The following is an 18720-nucleotide window of genomic DNA, read 5'->3' as shown; positions in this document are numbered from 1 at the left end:
CACAACATGGGACAGACGGGTACTAGTGTTGGCGATCCCCTGTGGGGTTTGCATGTTCTCCCCCGTGACTGCGTGGCTTTTCTCCGGGTATTCCGGTTTTCTCCCACATTCCTAAAACATGCACGGCAGGCTAATGGAACACCGCCCCTCGGTGTGAATGTGAACGCAAATGGTTGTTTGTCTATGTGTGCCCTGCGATTGGCTGGGTGTCCCCCGCCTACTGCCCAAAGACAACTGGGATAGGCTGCGGCACACCCACGACCCTCATGAGGATAAGACAATTAGAAAATGGATGGATGTGTCGTATGAATTTACTTCCAGCATAAGTTAAGGTGAGTAAATATTTAACTGCATGGTGTATGTATTTAAGTATTTACAGTATGGTTGTAGAGGAAGTAGGGCACAGCCAGATTAGTCATTGAGTAACTAAAGGGAATTGCACTACCACCTCTTATTTGGTAGTTTCGCCCACGCCGCAACACACGCACACCCTCAAACGTGACAGGTGCTTGGCCAATGACTTTCAACTGCCCTTTTTCATTCATTGATCTGTTTACTGTCGGGATTTGGGGTCCAGGGTGTGGGGCCCATGGTGTGGAGTGCTTATTGGTTGGCTGTATTGACATTGTTTTACTTAACCCACATTCGAGAGCCCCCACCCCCACAACACACACAGTGTCCCCTCCCCATCCCAGGGGCTCCATTCAAAGTCCTCGTCTTGTTTGCAAACAAACTTGCCCTCCTCAGTCAAGTTCCAAAACAACCGCATTAGCCACACCCCTTGTCTTTCAGCCTTCCCTTCTTCATCAAAGCTCCTCCCACTTCCTCTCTTGGCCCCACTTTGACGTGACATTTTGTTTGTCCATATTTAAAAAAAAGAAAAAAACAACAACCGGACACAGTCTCACAAATGACAACGTTACCCAACTCGAGACACGAGTCATTCCCTGGGAGAGTTGCGTGACGCACACACAAAGAATTTGGGAATGTTCAAGTTTCGTCAGGTATGACCTGTCACATCACTTCCTGTTGCTGGCTGATGAATCTTTCTCAAGTGGTGGGTTGCAGGCAAGCCATTTCTCAACAGCAGTCGCACCGACTTCTCTGGGCCCGAGCTCATTTAAAACAGACTGATGCAAAGTGGAAAAGTCTCCTGTGGTCCGACGAGCCCACATTTCAAATAGTTTGGGGCAATTGTGGATGTCGTGTCCTCCGGGCCAGAGAGGAAAAGAACCATCCGGAAAGTTCAAAAGCCAGCATCTGTGATGCTGTGGGGCTATGTTAGTGCCAGTAGCATCTGTGAAGGCACCATTAATTCTCGAAGGTGCATTTAGGTTTTGAAGAAACATGCTGCCATCCGAGTGACGTCTTTTTCACGGAGGCCCCTGCTTCTTTCAGCAAGACAATGCCAACGCACATTCTGCACGTGTTACAAAAGCGTGGCTTCATAGTCAAAGAGTGCAGGGACTAGACTGGCCTGCCTGCAGTCCAGACCTGTCTCCCATCGAGCAAGAATGGGAAACAATTTCACCTACAATAATTAGTGTCCTCGATGAAAAGAAAAGGTGGTGTAACACAGTGGTAATTATCACTCGGAATGCATGCAACCATAATTATTTTAGTTCATGATGACTTGCTTCAAACAATCACGTTGGTCAGTTTGAACTTTTAATGTCTTGGTAGCGTATTCAATGAAATCTTGGTCTGCAAATCATTGTATTCTGTTTGTATTTATGTTTAACACAGGGTGCCAAATTCATTGAAACTGTTTTTATTTTGATGTGGCAATACAGACAGGCTGCAATTTGATTGGACAAAAAAAAAAAGTAAAAAAATTGACATTTTATACATGCGAGGAAGCAGTACGGTCAGTGGAAATGCAGGCAAATGAACGGAATAAAGGTGAATGCAACCTAACGTAATAAATATTGGAATTGAGCTTGTAAAAGTAGGTCAGTGCTTGTGCTTGCTGTTTGGTCCCCAGACAAGGAGGCCTTGCTGCTTCTTGTAAATTCTTTCTTGGAGCTTGCATAAGTACGCTGGGCAAAAAGTGCAGAGTCACTGCTGAAGGCAATAAAGACTTCATGCCGCCACCGCCCCCCTGCCCCGCCCCAGATGTGAGTCCCAGACAACTTGCGCAAGTGTTTGTGATTGACATGCAGCCAGAGATGTCGCTTTGAAAAATGAAATATTCCTATGGAAGATTGTATACGGTGCACCTTGATGATCCTTTTATGACAATCACCTGACTCAGGTTTGCTTTTTCATGCTCAAATCTGTGCACACGATAAAAACCATTTGCACGCTCGCCCCAAGCACTGTCCACCAAAAGTGCAAACATCAGAATCGCAAATTACAAACGTATCATTGTTACTCATATTCATCATCATCATCATCATTTCACCGCATGTCCTGTGTGTGCATGAGTGAAAGGCTTAGTAAATATGTATTGGCGTGACTTTCTCCCAACATGGGTGTTGTGCCAGGGTGGGCAGGCCTGTACCTGATATCTAATATCCACAATAATTGTCATAACCATAATACATAATACATCTGATAATCATAGTTCTGATGCTCGTACTAATCCTCATAACGATCCAAATAATTATGATAATAATAGTGCTTGTAAACATGATCAAACTAATACTGATAGTTCCAATATTCCCAGTAATCCCAACAATTATGTAATCCTAGTCATAACAATCCAAATAAAAGTGGTTATCCTAATCCCCGAAATAATGATCCATTCGTAACGATAATAATATAACAGGAATAATCCGACAGCAATACATCGCACTGTAACTCCTGTTCCTCATCGGATTGATGTTGGAAGTACGTGGAGGTTGTTGTGAGCGTCAAAATCAGCGGGACATCCTATTCTCAAATCACTTCCTGTCACATGGTGTCCCCATCACAAACGAAAAACCAAACACCTAAAATTGAAAAAAAAATTTCATTAAAGAAATAAAATAAAAACGAAAATGCTTTCCAGAAACCAAAACTAATTGAAACTACATTTTACGTTTGTAAAACTAACTATAATAACAGCGAAAATTTCCCGTTTTTTTTCATTTTTGGCGATTAATTAAATGCACGACCCTTTGGGGTTGATTTTAAATGTATTTATTTCGATATTATTGCACGGCTGTGAGCCGAAGGACATAAAGTTGGACAGTCGACTGGGAGTGGTAGTCCTTTGATGCGTGTCGCATAGAAGTGGCGTCATTAAGCAGCAGCCAACGAAAAAATAGCCAGCTGATGACGTCGCTCTCAGGAGACCAGTTTGCGTGCGGTTTTGCCTCGAATGGCCATCCTGACTTTGTTGTTTGCCAACACAGCCTGAAACGCACCGCTAGGTAAAAAGTGCTTTCCTTTTTCATTTCAAAGATGAAAAAATATATACTGTATCCAAAAAAATGGTACACTGTACAAGTGGGTTTAAATCTTCCGCACGAAGAATTCAAGCCACGAATCCAATTTAGAAGTTGGCAACTAGCCAATTTGCGTCTAATTTTAGAAGTGCTATTATGCAATGCACTTTTTGTCATTCAAAGTCTGTGGACCGTCAAACCGTACTCTGCACTGTCAAAATGTTTTAAAATAAATTGTTGGTTGAATTTTTGCAACACAACACTTACCATGGTGGTTTTTTTTATCTTACACACACACACACACACACACACACACACACACAAAGAGTCTGTGACCAAAGACTGCCATTTCTCTCACTCTTGATGCGATGCCAACATTTCCGTAGCAACATTGAGGTTCTCATGATTGGTACTTGGACAAAAGCAGAGAAATGTCACCCCTGTCAAGACCGCCAGCAGCTGATCAGCCGATGTGAGCTCAGCTGAGGTCCAGTTACAGCAGCTGTCACTCACACATCACGATGGAAGCCTTCCCTTCCACGCGCGTATGGAATGTTCACCTCACACGCAGCCACAAAGTAGCCCACCTGAATGGCTTGAAACAACTGCAATGGACAAAGGAGACCTGAAGGACTTTCAAAAACTGGAAATGCTACTGGAGGTGAGAAAGACCCGAAGGAAGGACATGGAACTTGGAAAACTGAAGGACCTGAAAGAACTGAAAATAATCTTGCACACTTGAGAATATGAGGGATTGAAGGGGGGCAGAGAACCTCAGACATCTGAAAATGGCCCCAAAGATTTGGAAGGAACTGAGACGACTACTTGAGAATAGAAAGACCTGAAGTGGTTAAAAGAACTGAATGTGACCTCCAAAAGCTGAAGGACTTAAAAGAGCTGAACTGGCTCCTGGAAACTGGGAACCTTGAGGACTTGAAGGAACGTGTCCCGAAGACCGCGACAGACCTCGGAAAACTCGGACCAGGAGCGCGATGGACGCATCTTTGCGATTTTCTGCGCGAGCTTTTATCAGAGCCGAGTTGACCCACTTGATAAAGAGGCTGAGCAGCAAGTGAGAAGCGAGCTTTTTATCTTATCCTATTTTTGCTTCCACGCCTTTCTGTCTTCTATCTGGACTTATTGGCGTTTATCTGATCTTGAAGTGAAGTCTGCACGGCCAGGCACTTTGGATTAGCTAAATGGCTTTCAAGCGGAATTGCAACAATTCCTCAACGAATGATCGATGATCAACTTAATCCACACCGGTTTGGAGAATCGGTTTGTGTGTTTCGAGAGCTGGTTTGACTCCAGATTGTCGGCATTTCAACCTCTCAACAGTAAATATTGACGACTGACTACTTATCTTTTGTGTTGACTCAAATAAGACTTTTGCAAACGCTTGCTTTTACTTTGCAAAACAATGATCAATGTTTTGGGCTGATTTCGAGGCCAATGTTATGGACCGGACTAGCTGCTGAATCATCATTTCTTTGCTCATGGATTTTCTGCACTGTCAATTCAAAATATTGTCCTGCCGTTGAATAAAAGAGGCACTTAAAAATGTTTTTTGAATCCAATTCATTGATCAATTAAAAAAAATGAACAGATTGGTCTTTTATTAAAATAAGTGACACAACCCCTAGCAGTTTAGTCGCAGAAGGTTGGCGACCGTTCCCTCTATAACATATCAAAGAGGAAAGCGAAGAAAGAATCTTGCGAAGGAAGCCGGCTAAGCTGGACGAACCTCGTTTGCATCACACCACACCCAGCTAGCTTACGCTAAGCTAGTTCCGTCAGTTAGCGACAGTATGCGCATTCTAGCGCTTGCCACGGCAACCCATGTTGGTTCAGCTGCCTTGGGTTTGTTTTGGCTCATTGGAAGTTAGCTTGACACGTGTACTTGCAAAACGACCTGCTAACATTCGCGCTGTGCTAACATTATCGCTGTGCTAACATTAGCGCTGTGCTACCAGTTCTTGGCCTGTTCAGACTTGACTGTGTGACCTGAACGCATGTCTGATTGCGGTCTGTCTGTGTGTGTGTGTGTGTGTGTGTGTGTGTGTGTGTGTGTGTGTGTTTGGACCAACTCTCATCAATAAGGTGTTGGCGTGTCGCAAATAAAGTTGTTTTGAAAGTTTAACCGCCGCTGGTGCCTGGGAGACATTGCTCTCTCCCGACTGGTGGCATTTCTTCGACGGCAATTGTTCCTACTGCTCTTATTTTAAGTTTCCCTATTTTTTGTTCTCTTGTGTTTGCGCTGCTCATTTGCATCATCATCTAGAAGGAAGCATGTTCAACCTTTTGATTCTTTCGATTTTTTTTTTTCTGTTTTTTGGGGTGGGGGACCTATCTGGATGTGGCTGCTCTGTCGAAGGAGCATGAAGATGTGCCGTTTTTGTGCTTGTGTGCGTTAGTGAGACCTCTGTTCCACCTGCTTTGGCTATTTGCCAATGGAAAATCTGGTCTGGCTTTTGTGTGTGTGTGGAAGGCACGTTTTCATTTCACAAACCGAATGTTTGCGTGTGCGATTGCAGCTGTGAGCCGCCGTCAGGAACGTGGCAGCAGGAAGTCGTGATCCTGCCCGCCGGAGATTCTTCCCCGGTCAGGATGATGAGTCCAAGATGGAGGAGCGGCCGGCTTTCCTTCCTGAGCGGTCGCACGGATTCGTTGCACGGAAGGCGTGTCACGTCTGACGCCAAAGCCCCCCCCCCCCCTACTTAAGTTCTCAGCCTTAACGCGCGGGCTCACGCGCCGTTTACAAGGTGCCAGCCCTGCCATTGGCTGGCGACCAGTTCACCCGATTGTTTTGCATCTGTAGTCTTGAAGGTGGCGGGCTCATGAAGCCAATATGCCTTTCTTGGAAGGCGGCAGCGCCTGCAGAAAAGCCCCTTGAACACAGGATGGGCGGAGCCCAGATTCCGAGCTGTGAGGCAGACACGCTAACCTAGAGCGCTCGCCGTGCTGAATCCTCAACCAATCGATTAAATGGAGACAGCAGTGCACAAATATAAACTTTTATTCCAAACAACACTACTTCCTTTGCCAAAAGAAAATGAAACTTGATTGGCAGCCTCGCACGCACGCACGCACACAAACTGTGCAAATCACAAAGATGCGGGAGACCGCATGCGGAAGTACCAAAAGCGTGTGAAGCAATAAAAAGGTGCAGTCGCCCTCTGATGACATCATCGGCATGTCCAAGAGGCAGAAGACCCCCCCCCCATCCCCCTAAAAAATCTGCCTTGCATCCGTCAGGACCCACACTCGCTCGCTCACTGGCTGGCCGGCGGCTGGTAGGCCGGCCGGCTCCCCTTCAATATGAAGGACGTAACGTCCGTCGTCGACGCAGTCAAGTGGCAGCCCGTCACCAGTAGGGCACGGAGGCGTCCGCGTGGTTCCAGCTTTGCCAGCCCGGAAAGAAGCCGCTGCACATGCGAGGGCTTCCCAACTGGTCCAGGTCCATCTCCACAACCTTGACGCCGCTCGCCTTCTGCTGCTCGGCCGGAGCCGGAGAGGACACGCCGGTCCAACCCACGTGCTTGACCCCGTAGTTCTTGCCGTCGTTGTTGTCCCAGAAGGTCCGGTCCCGGGCCTCGAAGCAGACGCAGAACTCCACCCGGTTGTGCGGCGGGATGTCGGCGGGAAGGTCCAGAACGAAGGCGAAGGTGTCGGTGTCGTTGGCGCCGTACACGTTGTTCATGAAGGTGCAGTCCACGTCCATGAAGCTGGCCCACGAGTCGAAGGTGGCCCGCACACGCACGCACTTCTCAAAGCCGACGTTGCGCACTTTGACCGTGCCGGTGAGCGAGCGCTCCTGCAGCGAGCAGTTCTCCAAGCAGACCGAGTTCCGGATCAGGCGGTTCCTGAAGTCCAGGTAGTCGGCCGAGGGCTGCTTGAAGTCCAGCTCCAGGCTGCACGCCGAGCTGATCTTCAGGTCCATGGCGGCGTTCTCCAGGTCGCTCATATCGAACTGCAGCTCATCACCGTTGCGTTCTTCCTCGTTCTTGGAGAAGACGCGGACGGCGGTGAGCGACATTCCCTTGGAGTCGGCAAACACCACCTTCTTCTTCTCGCCTTTGCTGCTCCAGCCCTCGTGCTGCGCCGCCCGCTGCTGGCTGCTCAGGCAGGGCCTGAGCCCGGCGGCCGTGGCGGCGGCCCGGTCCCGCCTCTTGCTCCGAGTGAAAGGAGCCTCGTAGGAGCTCAGGAAGCCCCTGAGAGGAGGAGGAGAGTGGCTGATGTAGAAGCGCATGGCCACGTCCATGGGCATGACCGGCCCGGGCATCGCCGACGGACTGAAGGACCGCAGAAGGCTGCGCGTCGGGACAGGAAGAGACGGTGAGTGAGGCACAATGCTTTTCAATGCTTCAAAGTTGACACTCTTTTACGTCTGACAGAAGAAGAAAGTGGACGAGTATCCCACCCGCTCATAATAAATCCGTAAAAAAATTTAAAGATTGGAGGCACCCGGACAGGTGCCAACTTTTGCTCGAGTCACTTCAAGTTCCTTGAGGTATTTGGTGACTTTTCAGTTTGTCTGAGCAAATTAAAGGAAGGAAATATGAGGACAGAGCAGGCACTTTATTAATGTCGGTCACTCGGGTCACAACAAGCCGCAAAAAGTGGAAGCAAGCCCCACCCCCCACCCCCCACCACTCAATTCCACTTCAGCTTGAGTTAATGTAACTTCAAGTTACTTGACTTGATGATTTGTTACTCTTCATCTTGCCTGAACAGAAGACGAAATCTGGGTAGATTCTCAGTCTCCCAGTTCATCGTACTTCCCCAGGTTGGTTCAAGGCAATTGTTGCCTCAATTCATCTTTTGTGAAATCAACATGAGACGGGTGTACTACTTGAGTTCAAAACTTTTATTGTTACTTTTGGTCTTGTTAGAGCAGCAGAAGTGGAGGAGGAATAAGAAAAGAAGAAACAAGTTTTCTTTGCAGATTCTCAATCAACCAGGGCTTTGCAATGCCACGACAACTTGACGTGAGCCGAAGAGAAAAAAAAAAGACTGCGTACGTCTCAAACGTCAATTATTCGTCAAAAGTTGACCTTGAAAAAGATTTGAAGTGGCCTCCATTCAACTTCCTGAGGCCCAGAATACTTGTCAACTGTGCAGCACTTATGCAGACCTTTGACTTAACTTGGTCACTGGATTCTTTTTGGCTGTTTAAACTACGTTTAAGCTGTCAACGCTCAAAACGGAAGCGACGTGACGACTGGCAAAGGACTTTTTTTGGAAGTTGACGTCAAGCTCTCACCTGGCAGCACTCATGGGAAAACAAAAGCTCAGATCCGAGCACTCCAACTAAAGTCAGCTTCTTCTAGAACATTACTGTCGCCGTCGCTCGTCTTCTCCTGGCCGGTGGTGCTCGCGGTCGTCCTCCTACTCCTCCTCCGAGCTGGGGCTCGACGTACGTGAGTGGCGAGCGGGTCGGGCTCGGCTGGCTTTCTAGCGCTCCGCGCTCCCCGCAGCGGCCAATCGGCACGAAGCGGGCGAGCCGGTCGGCCAATAGGAGAAGGGTGAGCGAGCTTACTGGCCAATTGGGGCAGAGTGGGCGAGGCGACCGGCCAATGGGGGCAGGGCTAGTTTTGTCGGGGCTTGCCCACTTGCACGGCAAGATGGCCCCCGACTGCCAGCGGCTTCGGCAAAGACGAGGCGCGCCCTCTGCTGGCCAAGTCGCTTGCCTCACAGTCACTCGTGAGATTTTTGTCCGCCTCCGTTGACACATTGTTGGCGTCTGTGCACGTCGCACCCAACTGTTCCATGCAGAGGCTAAAGAACACATAACTGTGAGTCCTGTTAAATGGTCTGTCTACGTGTTTTGCTGCACACTTTGTGCTCAAGCCATTGCTTGAAGGATGGTAGCATAGATGATCATTAGCGTTAGCATTCAGTTGGCGGACTGAAAGGGTCAGCTACAGTCCTATGTGGTTGTTTGAAACACATCGAAGCTTTTTTTTTTTTTTTAAGAGTTGTTCACTGTTTGCCAAACCAAATGGATGCTTTTATTCACTCCCAAGTGAATAAAAGTAAGTTCACTCCCAACATAGCTAGAGCACTCGTATGTCCAGTTTGAGCTTGCACCTCAAAGCAAAACATTGGATGAAAGGTTCTTGACACACTTGGGGCTACTCAAATCTCAAGGCACCATTGCAGTGCTACACACACACACACACACACACACACACACACACACACACACACACACACACACACACACACGCTAAAGAAAATAATGCTGATCATTGGTGGCGATGCTCCAAAATGCATGTTGTAACAACAGCAGCAGCAGGCTTGAGTTTTCTGGAACGTTGGTCCGGAGCGAAATAAGGACAGCCGCCTTTGCAGTGTGGAAAGGTTCACGTCAGGTCGAAATGTTCCCAAAGACAACACGGGTGCGCTTGCCTCAACTTTTTTTCCTTTTTTTTATGGTGCAGTAAAGATTGAGATCAAAAGACGTTGGTTGCATCTTTGTCATCTTGGGTCCTTAAATGCCGTTTGGCTTCGAGTACGTCCAGACTTACCTGCTTGGCCCGTTTTGATGTTCAAGTGGACTATCATGATTCTCGTGTCCTCACAAGTCTTGGCATGCTGTCTTTGCGCCCTTTCAGGTGCCTCTGCAAATGTTATCAAATGTGGCCATGTCATTTTGGGGACGTCATGTCGACCTGTGTCTCAACACAAGGGTCGCGGGTATGGTGGGCGCCTATCCCAGTCATCTGCGGGCAGTAGGTGACCCCACCCTGAACCGGTTGCCAGCCAATCGCAGGGCACACATATACAAACAACCATCCACGCTCACAATCACACCTTTGGACAATTTAGAGTGTTCCATTAATCTGCCATGGATGTTTTTGGAATGTGGGAGGAAACCGGAGTACCCGGAGAAAACCCGCACAGGCACGGGCGGGGAGACCATGCAAACTCTGCACAGGACCGCCGGAGCCCAGAATCCTCTGCACTGTGAGGCCGACGTGCTGCCGTTTCAAATGCATTCTCGTCCTATTAAATATATAAACTAGGAGAATATTTGTAATAGTCATGATGAGTACAGAGTACAGACTAGTCATGCTATACCAAGTATCAGAGAAGAATCAAGGTATGTTGTCCTAATATGAATACAATATTTACAGTCATATAAATGCAATATAGTCAAATGAATTAGTGAAAGTACATCCGCTACGCAATTGACACAGCTTGAACACTGGTACGTGCGCCGGCAATAATTGGAATAAATCGTAGTCCCGGTTTGTTGAGCAGCCATTCAAGTACATTCAAGTCATGTGAACTCACTGAGCAGGACGCTGGCTAAATATGGCGCAATGGAACAGCTTGTGAAGTCTCAACATGAAGATAATAACAAAATCAATGGATGAGATATTTCGAAGCCTTTTGGTGCTCATGTTGTCCTCACACTTTGTTGTCTTTGGCGGCGCAATTCCAAAAGCGACATCACCTGCAAATAAAACACACATGCAGGCAGAGATAGAGTTGATTCCAGGTGAACCCGCGTGCGCACACACACACACACACACACACACACACACACACACACAGACAAATTTATCATCTGGATCAGGGGGCATCAGTGGCTTACGACATGCAAAAAAAAAAAAAAAAAGGGGGAACGTCATTTGACATGGTCCACAATGTTCGTTAAAAAAGGTGAAGGTGGGCAGAGTGAGAAGGGACGTTGTCAGAAAAACAGGTGCCAGGACTACTAATAAATATGTTTATGTACTGGAAAACTTACTCTCGGCATTCTTTTGCAAATGTACAGGTAGCTTTACTCGCACTCTCCCTCACGCTCACACACACGGAGGAAAAGTGTTCGGCATGCTGCATCCATCCATCGGATCAGGCTGCGATGTCAAGTACAGATAACCGCGTGATTGATGTGGTTGACTTGCGAGTGACAAGGTCGCCGATAACGGAGAGACGGCCGTAAAAGTTTAGTGCATGATAAAAATGCCGATAAACCATCGGCGGATTGGCCAACGGGTGGAACCTTGGCACCTCACGCCCCACTTGAGAGGAGCGGGGGCCCCTGACCTACTTGAGCGGCGCCCCAAAATGGCAAGGGTCATGTGACCACGCTGAAGAGCCAATGAAAGACAATGTTGTTGCCGGACGGCGTGCACGTTCAAATATTGTGGGCATGCTGTGGACACGCAGCAGTCTGAAGTCCACAATGCTGTTCAATGTCCACGTCCAAGTCAAACACAAGACGCAAGCTCCCTCAAGTCATGTGACACACTACTGCCAACTACTGGCTCGCCTGGATACTGCACCCATCAAGTCATGTGACACACTACTGCCAACTACTGGCTCGCCTGCATATTGCACCCATCATGGCACCTCACGCCCCACTTGAGAGGAGCGGGGGCCCCTGACCTACTTGAGCGGCGCCCCAAAATGGCAAGGGTCATGTGACCACGCTGAAGAGCCAATGAAAGACAATGTTGTTGCCGGACGGCGTGCACGTTCAAATATTGTGGGCATGCTGTGGACACGCAGCAGTCTGAAGTCCACAATGCTGTTCAATGTCCACGTCCAAGTCAAACACAAGACGCAAGCTCCCTCAAGTCATGTGACACACTACTGCCAACTACTGGCTCGCCTGGATACTGCACCCATCAAGTCATGTGACACACTACTGCCAACTACTGGCTCGCCTGCATATTGCACCCATCAAGTCATGTGACACACTACTGCCAACTACTGGCTCGTCTGCATATTGCACTCATCAAGTCATGCGACACACTAGTGCCTACTACTGGCTAACCTGCATATTGCACCCATCCAAGACCTTTTGGTCGGATTCCCTGGAATCGCCTCATTTACACGTTTGATCACATGTATGTATGGAACAGATTTGTGTCTTTAGGTTGCTTTGGGATTTTCTTTCCCCTGTGTGCTCCTTACACTTTCGTCTCCACCTGTTCCAGTCAGCCTTGCTCCTTGTGTATCCACCAATCAGCTCCCTCCCGCAACTCAAGAACCTGTCTGAGGGTCACGCCCAAACGCCGGCGTGCCCTGGAGGACGGCTCCTGCACTGCCTCCCCTGCGCTTGGGTCCACCTTTTGCCTCCAAACCAAAAGTCGCCACCATGACACCCAAGGCTCCAGCACAACCGCAACTCGAGTGAGGAGAATGCTTCAGAAAATGGATGGATGTTTCAATGCAACCAACCATAACTTTGTGTGCACTATGACAATAAATTAAAAAAATAGATTTTCCTAAGGTTGAATTATGCACTTTTTAATATCGAGAAAAATTCGCTTGAAATTCTACAAAACATATTTATTTGTTTATTGTTCATTTTTTACTTGTGAAGGCTCTCAGTCGTACAGGAAAGTTCCATCGTAGAAAGGGTTCTGTCAGTCGTCATCTGTACCTGTGGGTAAAAAACAAAAAAAAACAAAAAAAAGCAAAAAAGGACGTTTCGCTTCTCTCACAGAAGCTTCGTCAGCGGTAGACAACCCTGAAGTCTCCGTGAAGACTCCGGGAAGTTGCTCTGCGCTAAAAAGCTGAGCGTGGCCTGTTTGAGGACTGGGTGGGGATGGTTAGTCACGCCCCTATTGGTTTATTAGAGGCCCATTGGTTTCTAAATTCCCTATCATTGGGTCTTGATTCGGCCTATTGTTTGGGCTAAGGCTGAATAGCTACTTTCAGTTAGCCTGATCAGCATGTCTATGTCCCTTACTTAGATAAGATATGTCCCTTATAGGAGACAGGTTAAATCTGATACCTCCTTCACGGTTTTTACAATAACTTGTTGACCAGTACCTTACTTAGACATGCTGATCAGGCTAACTGAAAGTAGCTATTCAGCCTTAGCCCAAACAATAGGCCTAATCAAGACCCAATGATAGGGAATTTAGAAACCAATGGGCCTCTAATAAACCAATAGGGGCGTGACTAACCATCCCCACCCAGTCCTCAAACAGGCCACGCTCAGCTTTTTAGCGCAGAGCAACTTCCCGGAGTCTTCACGGAGACTTCAGGGTTGTTTACCGCTGACGAAACTTCTGTGAGAGAAGCGAAACGTCCTTTTTTGCTTTTTTTTGTTTTTTTTTGTTTTTTACCCACAGGTACAGATGACGACTGACAGAACCCTTTCTACGATGTTCATTTTTTACCTATTTTATGCGCCAACCCCATGCCGTATTAAAGTGAGTAAGACGTTATTTTTCTTGACTAGTCATTTTCAAATTTTTATTTGAAAGATAACTGGCTTTAAGACAAGCTTTAAGTGGCCCCAAGGGGCGGTGGTTCAATGATAAATGATTATTTGTGCTTCATTCATTTGCAAACGAAAATGTAAAGTGCAACTAGAAAATGTAAGAGCACGAACATCCGTTTGTTTTGAAAGTCAGCGCACGTAAACGGAAGTCACGTGTACGGCCGAATTGTTTCTCCAAGCGAGCCATTTAAGGAGCTCCAAGCGGTACAGTTGACGTCAAAATATGTCAAGTAATTGTTCCTGGTCATAATAAACACTCCTATATGAATTATATCCATACTTTATTTGTGACAAGATTGTTCCTAAAGCTCTTGTGAGCACCGTAAACGTTCAAGAGTGGCAGGGAGCACATCGCTAATTGAAGTGACAAGACAATTAGCTCAGTTTATCGTGAAGCTAACAGCTCAAAAGTGCAACCTTGTCAAAACTTTTTTTTTTTTTTTTAATATGTGATTTTATTTTTTTTAAACATCAATCAACTTTACATAACAAGTCTGAGGGTCAACTGGACCGGAAGAACTGCGACGGAGAAACATTTTGAAGGTAAGACGTTCATTTATTTTTACTTTTATTGACCAACGTGTTTGTTTTCTGAACCCAATTGATGGAAGTACACGACAACGTTCGATCAATTAATTAATTGTTGGAACTCAAAATGAAATTATTAAACGATGAGCAATGATTTGAAAAAAAAAAAAGCATTTGCGTGTGGTTTTTGTTTTTGAGCACAATTTGTATGTAGGCTACTATTTTGCACCGTAAAGTGCTCAGGTATAACAAAAATGCTAAACGTTTGACGTTTTGCAGTGGGTGTCAATCAAAAAGGGAGCCGAGTTGTTTTGAATAGAACATTCAAATTGTATATGGTGTTCTCTTATCATGTGGTCAGAGAGCGACGCAGATGCTAATAGCGCATTATTATTATTATTGTTATTATTATTATTATTATTATTATTAACGGCGCAGGCGCTCTTGGGTAAACGTCGACGTGGGGAGTGACGTTTGGACGCTTTACGAGGACGCGATGACGTGGCTCCTCCTTGGCCAAACCCGTTCTTGTTAAGCACCAACGACGCGCAGCACTGGCCCCGTCGCCGAATGTCGACCGAGATTTTTTTTTTTTTTTTGGGGGGGGGGCTGTGGATGACCTACTATCAGGGGACCCTTCCATGCAAATGTGTTTGAGCAGCGTCATTGTCAAGGCCGGTGGTCATGCGGGCTTTTTTCCCCAGTCCATATTGACAGGGGCTGGGCAAGAATATTCGTCACAGCTTGCGTTACGGGACAACCACAGAAAGTGTTCCCCAAAACACAACACAACTCCCCCCACCACCACAAAAAAAAAAACAAAAAACGTGGCGGGAGCGGCGGGGTGGACACGTATGTTGCAGCTATCGAGACTGCCAGCAGATGGCACCCTTCCTCCATATTTGGCTGCTCTCGAAAGGCGCTTGCAGGAGGTTTGCTTTCGAGGATGCGGTTGGCTGTCTCGCTTGACTGACTGGTCGCTCAGTGATTGATTGCCAGGGGACCAATCCAGTGTAGTCTGTTTGGAGACTGGCCCTGACGAGGACCCTCACTCGAAAAGGAAGCCGTGCGCTCTCTCCACAAGCTTCCTGCAGTAGAGGAGTCAACTACCTGATGAGTTGCGTTGACCAGACCGCGGTGGAATTTATTTGGCGTTGTGATCGCCGAGCTGCGCCTCACGTTACAATCTTGTGCAGCCGGGTGGCATCGGTTCCGGTGTGGCCTTCTCCAAAGAGAGATGCCAACTTTGCTTTGTCCCCGACACCACAGGAATGCTTTCGAATGGTAACTTCAATCAGACGACCATTTTAGATAGAGTGACGCGGTAGCTTACTCATTACGCAAAAATGTGTCTTCCAAAAGGAACATCGCTGGTGCCATTGGAAATAGTCATTGCAAAAGAGGCAAAACGGACACTCTGGGCGTAGTGATGATGAAGAGGAGGAGGAGGCCGACGATGAAGGTGTTGAACTCTAAGCCCGGCTTTGGCCAAAACGGCAGCCAACGATGTGGAACAGCTCGGCGTCTCCGTTTGTTGTCATTCCGAAGCTTTGCTCTTCCCTCCGACCGCTCGGCTGCGACCTCGCCGCCGTGTCACCTTTTCTCGCCGTTGGACAAACACGGGAGTTCGCGACCTCTCACTGTTTGGATTGGCCCGGGTGCCAAGGACCCACACAAAGCAACACGCCGGAATGCCGCCAGGAGCTTCCCTTTGTCCTTCTTTTGGGACAACGGCACCAATGGCAAGGCACGAAGACGCAAGTGATGGCGTTTGGCAGTGACCACTCCCTGCAAGTGATCTGCCCTTGACTTGTGAACAGTCTCTCTTTCACTTTTTGAGAGTCAGTCTGCCATTGAAGCGCCATTTTCCTGCAAGCCATCCGGCAGTGACATGGCAGCAGTCTGCCGTCAACCGTCGCTCTATTTGCAATTTCGTACGCCACCGCCTGTCGCTTTACTTCCACTCACCCGCTACCGTTTTGCTGTTAAACTACTCGCAGCTGATACGCCACACATAAGCCAGCAGTCCACATCCAGTCCCCCGCATCCGTGCCTTCAATTCCGCTGACTTGCTATTGAACTTCTTCTACCTGGCGTCCAAGTCAAATTTCGTGAGCGCAGGGAGGAGCCCGTGCGTGCCTGCAGGCCACCGCGAGACTTACGGCGGCGTAGCACCCCCCCCGCCTCGGCTCTTCGGGCCAGAGCGCCGCAGCCCGGCCGCGCCCACGTGCTCCACTCGGGCAGGTTAAGCGAAAACACCTGCGAGAGGCGGGCGGAGAAAAGAAGCACCTCCGTCAGCCCAGCCGGAGTTCACGAATAGGGTGAACCCGTGAAGCGCTCACGGCAATGTGGCACGCAGACAAACTTGCCGAGAAAAATGCGTTTCGACAAGTCGCAGTCCCGACGTTTCGGCTGCATTTATTGCACGCGGCGATGCCGCTTCGCCTCAGCTCTGAGCGGAGCTTTTTTTTTTCTGACCGTTGCGTCAGATTGTTGCCACGGTTGCCGCCGACCGGACGAGCGGCCCGTTGTTTTTGCCCGGAATTGTTGAGCCCTTTGTAAGGAAGACCGTCATTTTGACAAGAAGTGCTTACGAAATGTGGACTAACACGGTTACCACAGCAACGAGGATGTCCCACTGTGAAGGTGCAAGAATGAACCGATTCATCGACAATTGATCCGATTATTGAAACAACAACAACTGTTTTGACAAGTGATGAATCGTTGTCTTGTTTGTCCAATTTCGGCCTCCCAGGGCTAAATTTGCTCAGATTTTTTTAGGGGGGGCTGGCAGGCGTATTGAATGATCTTTGTTTTGATACGTTTCGTGTCTTGAAATTTCTTTCGTAACAAGGGGTGATATTTTCCTGTTGCGGTGTTGCGTAACTTGAAAATTTCATACGAAGAGACGTTCGTAAGTCGAGGGGCCACTGTACTTGCACTTCGCTCCACTGCAATTTGTCGGTGTGGCCGAGTTTCGTTGTGACTCGCCTCAAGATGGCAGGACATTTTGTGGCCCTTCCAAAGGCTTCACAAGCCATTCGATGATTTGGTTGCACTTGATTGATTGTGTGTCAGGAAGGAGAAGTTCACCTCAGGTAACCCGTCCAAATGAGAACAGGATGAAGTCACCTGTCATGTCGTTTGACGTGCCCGCAGGGCGTGACCTTGAACGCATCGGCCGGCGCGCAAGGCGCTCTCGTCTCCCATCTTCATCGTCATCATCATTGTTGCGCGTCCGCGACGATGCCATCGTGGCCGCTGCATCGTTTGACTGTTGGATGGAAGGCTCGGTTGAACTGAACTTGTTTGGGGCCCGGGGGCGCTCCGAGGCGGCGAGAGGTCACGTTCTGGTTCAAGTCCACCGACGACAACTTTGACCCAGAGGCGAAAGGTCGCGTGTAAAAGGCCGAGGCTCAGGCGGCGGCGGCGGTCGCGCTCGGCGTCCGCGTTTGTGTCGGCTTGCGGGCCCGGAATGCTGACATAACAGATGTTGTCTGCCGAAGCCGATAATTATTTTTTTTCCTCCTCCTCCTCCTACTTTTGCCTCCGGCGCCGCTCTGACTTCACTTGCTAACCTTGGAAATCACCTTGGCTTCTTCTGTACACCTGAGACAAGAGCACGTTGCACTCACCGGCTTCTCAGCTGTCAAGACGCCGACACGTACCTGCCGGCCGTCTCCAGTTGACCTGCAACGCCTTCCGCTAATGCGCCACCGATCTGCCACTTTTCTGCCACCAGTCGTTGCCAATGCCACCAGGCAACATTGAAGCGACCGCCACTTGCCATTTTCTGCCGCTAGCTGACTTGAAATTCCCTCCACCTGCCAGCAATCTGCTATCAACTGCCACCTACCGCCACCTGCCAGTTTTGTCCCACCAACCTGCCGTTGAACTTCCTCCACTTTCAAACTCACCTGCCGCCAATCTGCCAATGATATTCCACTCCTCCGCAAGGATTTTGCTTGTTGAATGACCTCCATCTGCATCAAACCTCCCACGAATCTGCCTTGAAACAACCTTGCAGCCTGACCTCCAATCTGGCGTGGACCTCCCATCCACAGCCACCTCAGATTTGTTGACAACTTGTGCTACTAACCAGACGCTAGAAGTTCACTTTCATGTTTGATGCGTGACGAGGCAAGCCAAAGTGTCCACGGAGGGAAGACCGTCAGTGTGCAGCCTACCGGGCAACATTTTGAAACCACCGAGACGCGAGCATTGCCGCAAGCGGATGGACACAATTCTCTTTTTGTCTGTCGAGTGACACAATGACCCACGAGGACAAGGCGCGACGGAGGACGGCGCCGAGCGACTCTGCACTCCGCCCGCCAAGACTGCGGCGCTGCGGTCTGAAGAGATGAAAATAAACCCCAAGACCAAATCTGCACACGCACGCTCTTGTTGTCCTTCCGTCGCAAGACGAGCGAAACGTGCGAGGCGAGCGCGAGCGGGGGTGGGGGGGGGCCTTTTGGGAGCTCAGGCAAACAAAAATGGTTTGGACACATGGATGGCATGTGACACGATTTCCTGACCGCAAGCGAGAGTCACACGAGCACGTCGCAAGGC

General features: G+C 48.5%; 1 protein-coding gene and 2 long non-coding RNA genes across 3 annotated transcripts; 2 read left to right on the top strand and 1 right to left on the bottom strand.

Moving 5' to 3' along the window:
• The first annotated feature begins 3086 nt into the window (after positions 1–3086).
• LOC109510219 (uncharacterized) lies at positions 3087–4931 on the top strand. The gene is made up of 2 exons (XR_002167094.1): positions 3087–3356; positions 3698–4931. It is a non-coding gene; the product is annotated as an uncharacterized LOC109510219 (long non-coding RNA).
• Positions 4932–6369: 1438 nt separating this feature from the next.
• LOC109510218 (protein phosphatase 1 regulatory subunit 3C-B) lies at positions 6370–8795 on the bottom strand. The gene is made up of 2 exons (XM_019860387.1): positions 8635–8795; positions 6370–7681 (listed from the first exon to the last, which is right to left on the bottom strand). The coding sequence occupies exons 1-2, from the start codon at positions 8646–8648 to the stop codon at positions 6736–6738; spliced, it is 960 nt and encodes a 319-aa protein (XP_019715946.1). The 5' UTR covers positions 8649–8795; the 3' UTR covers positions 6370–6735.
• LOC109510220 (uncharacterized) lies at positions 8075–8382 on the top strand. Its single transcript, XR_002167095.1, has 2 exons — positions 8075–8157; positions 8269–8382. It is a non-coding gene; the product is annotated as an uncharacterized LOC109510220 (long non-coding RNA).
• Positions 8796–18720: the final 9925 nt, after the last annotated feature.

Source organism: Hippocampus comes, unplaced genomic scaffold, assembly GCF_001891065.2.
Source record: "Hippocampus comes isolate QL1 unplaced genomic scaffold, H_comes_QL1_v1.1 scaffold39, whole genome shotgun sequence".
NCBI lineage: Eukaryota > Metazoa > Chordata > Actinopteri > Syngnathiformes > Syngnathidae > Hippocampus > Hippocampus comes.
Note: the sequence above shows the minus strand (reverse complement) of the source record. Positions and strands in the feature narration are given on the sequence as shown.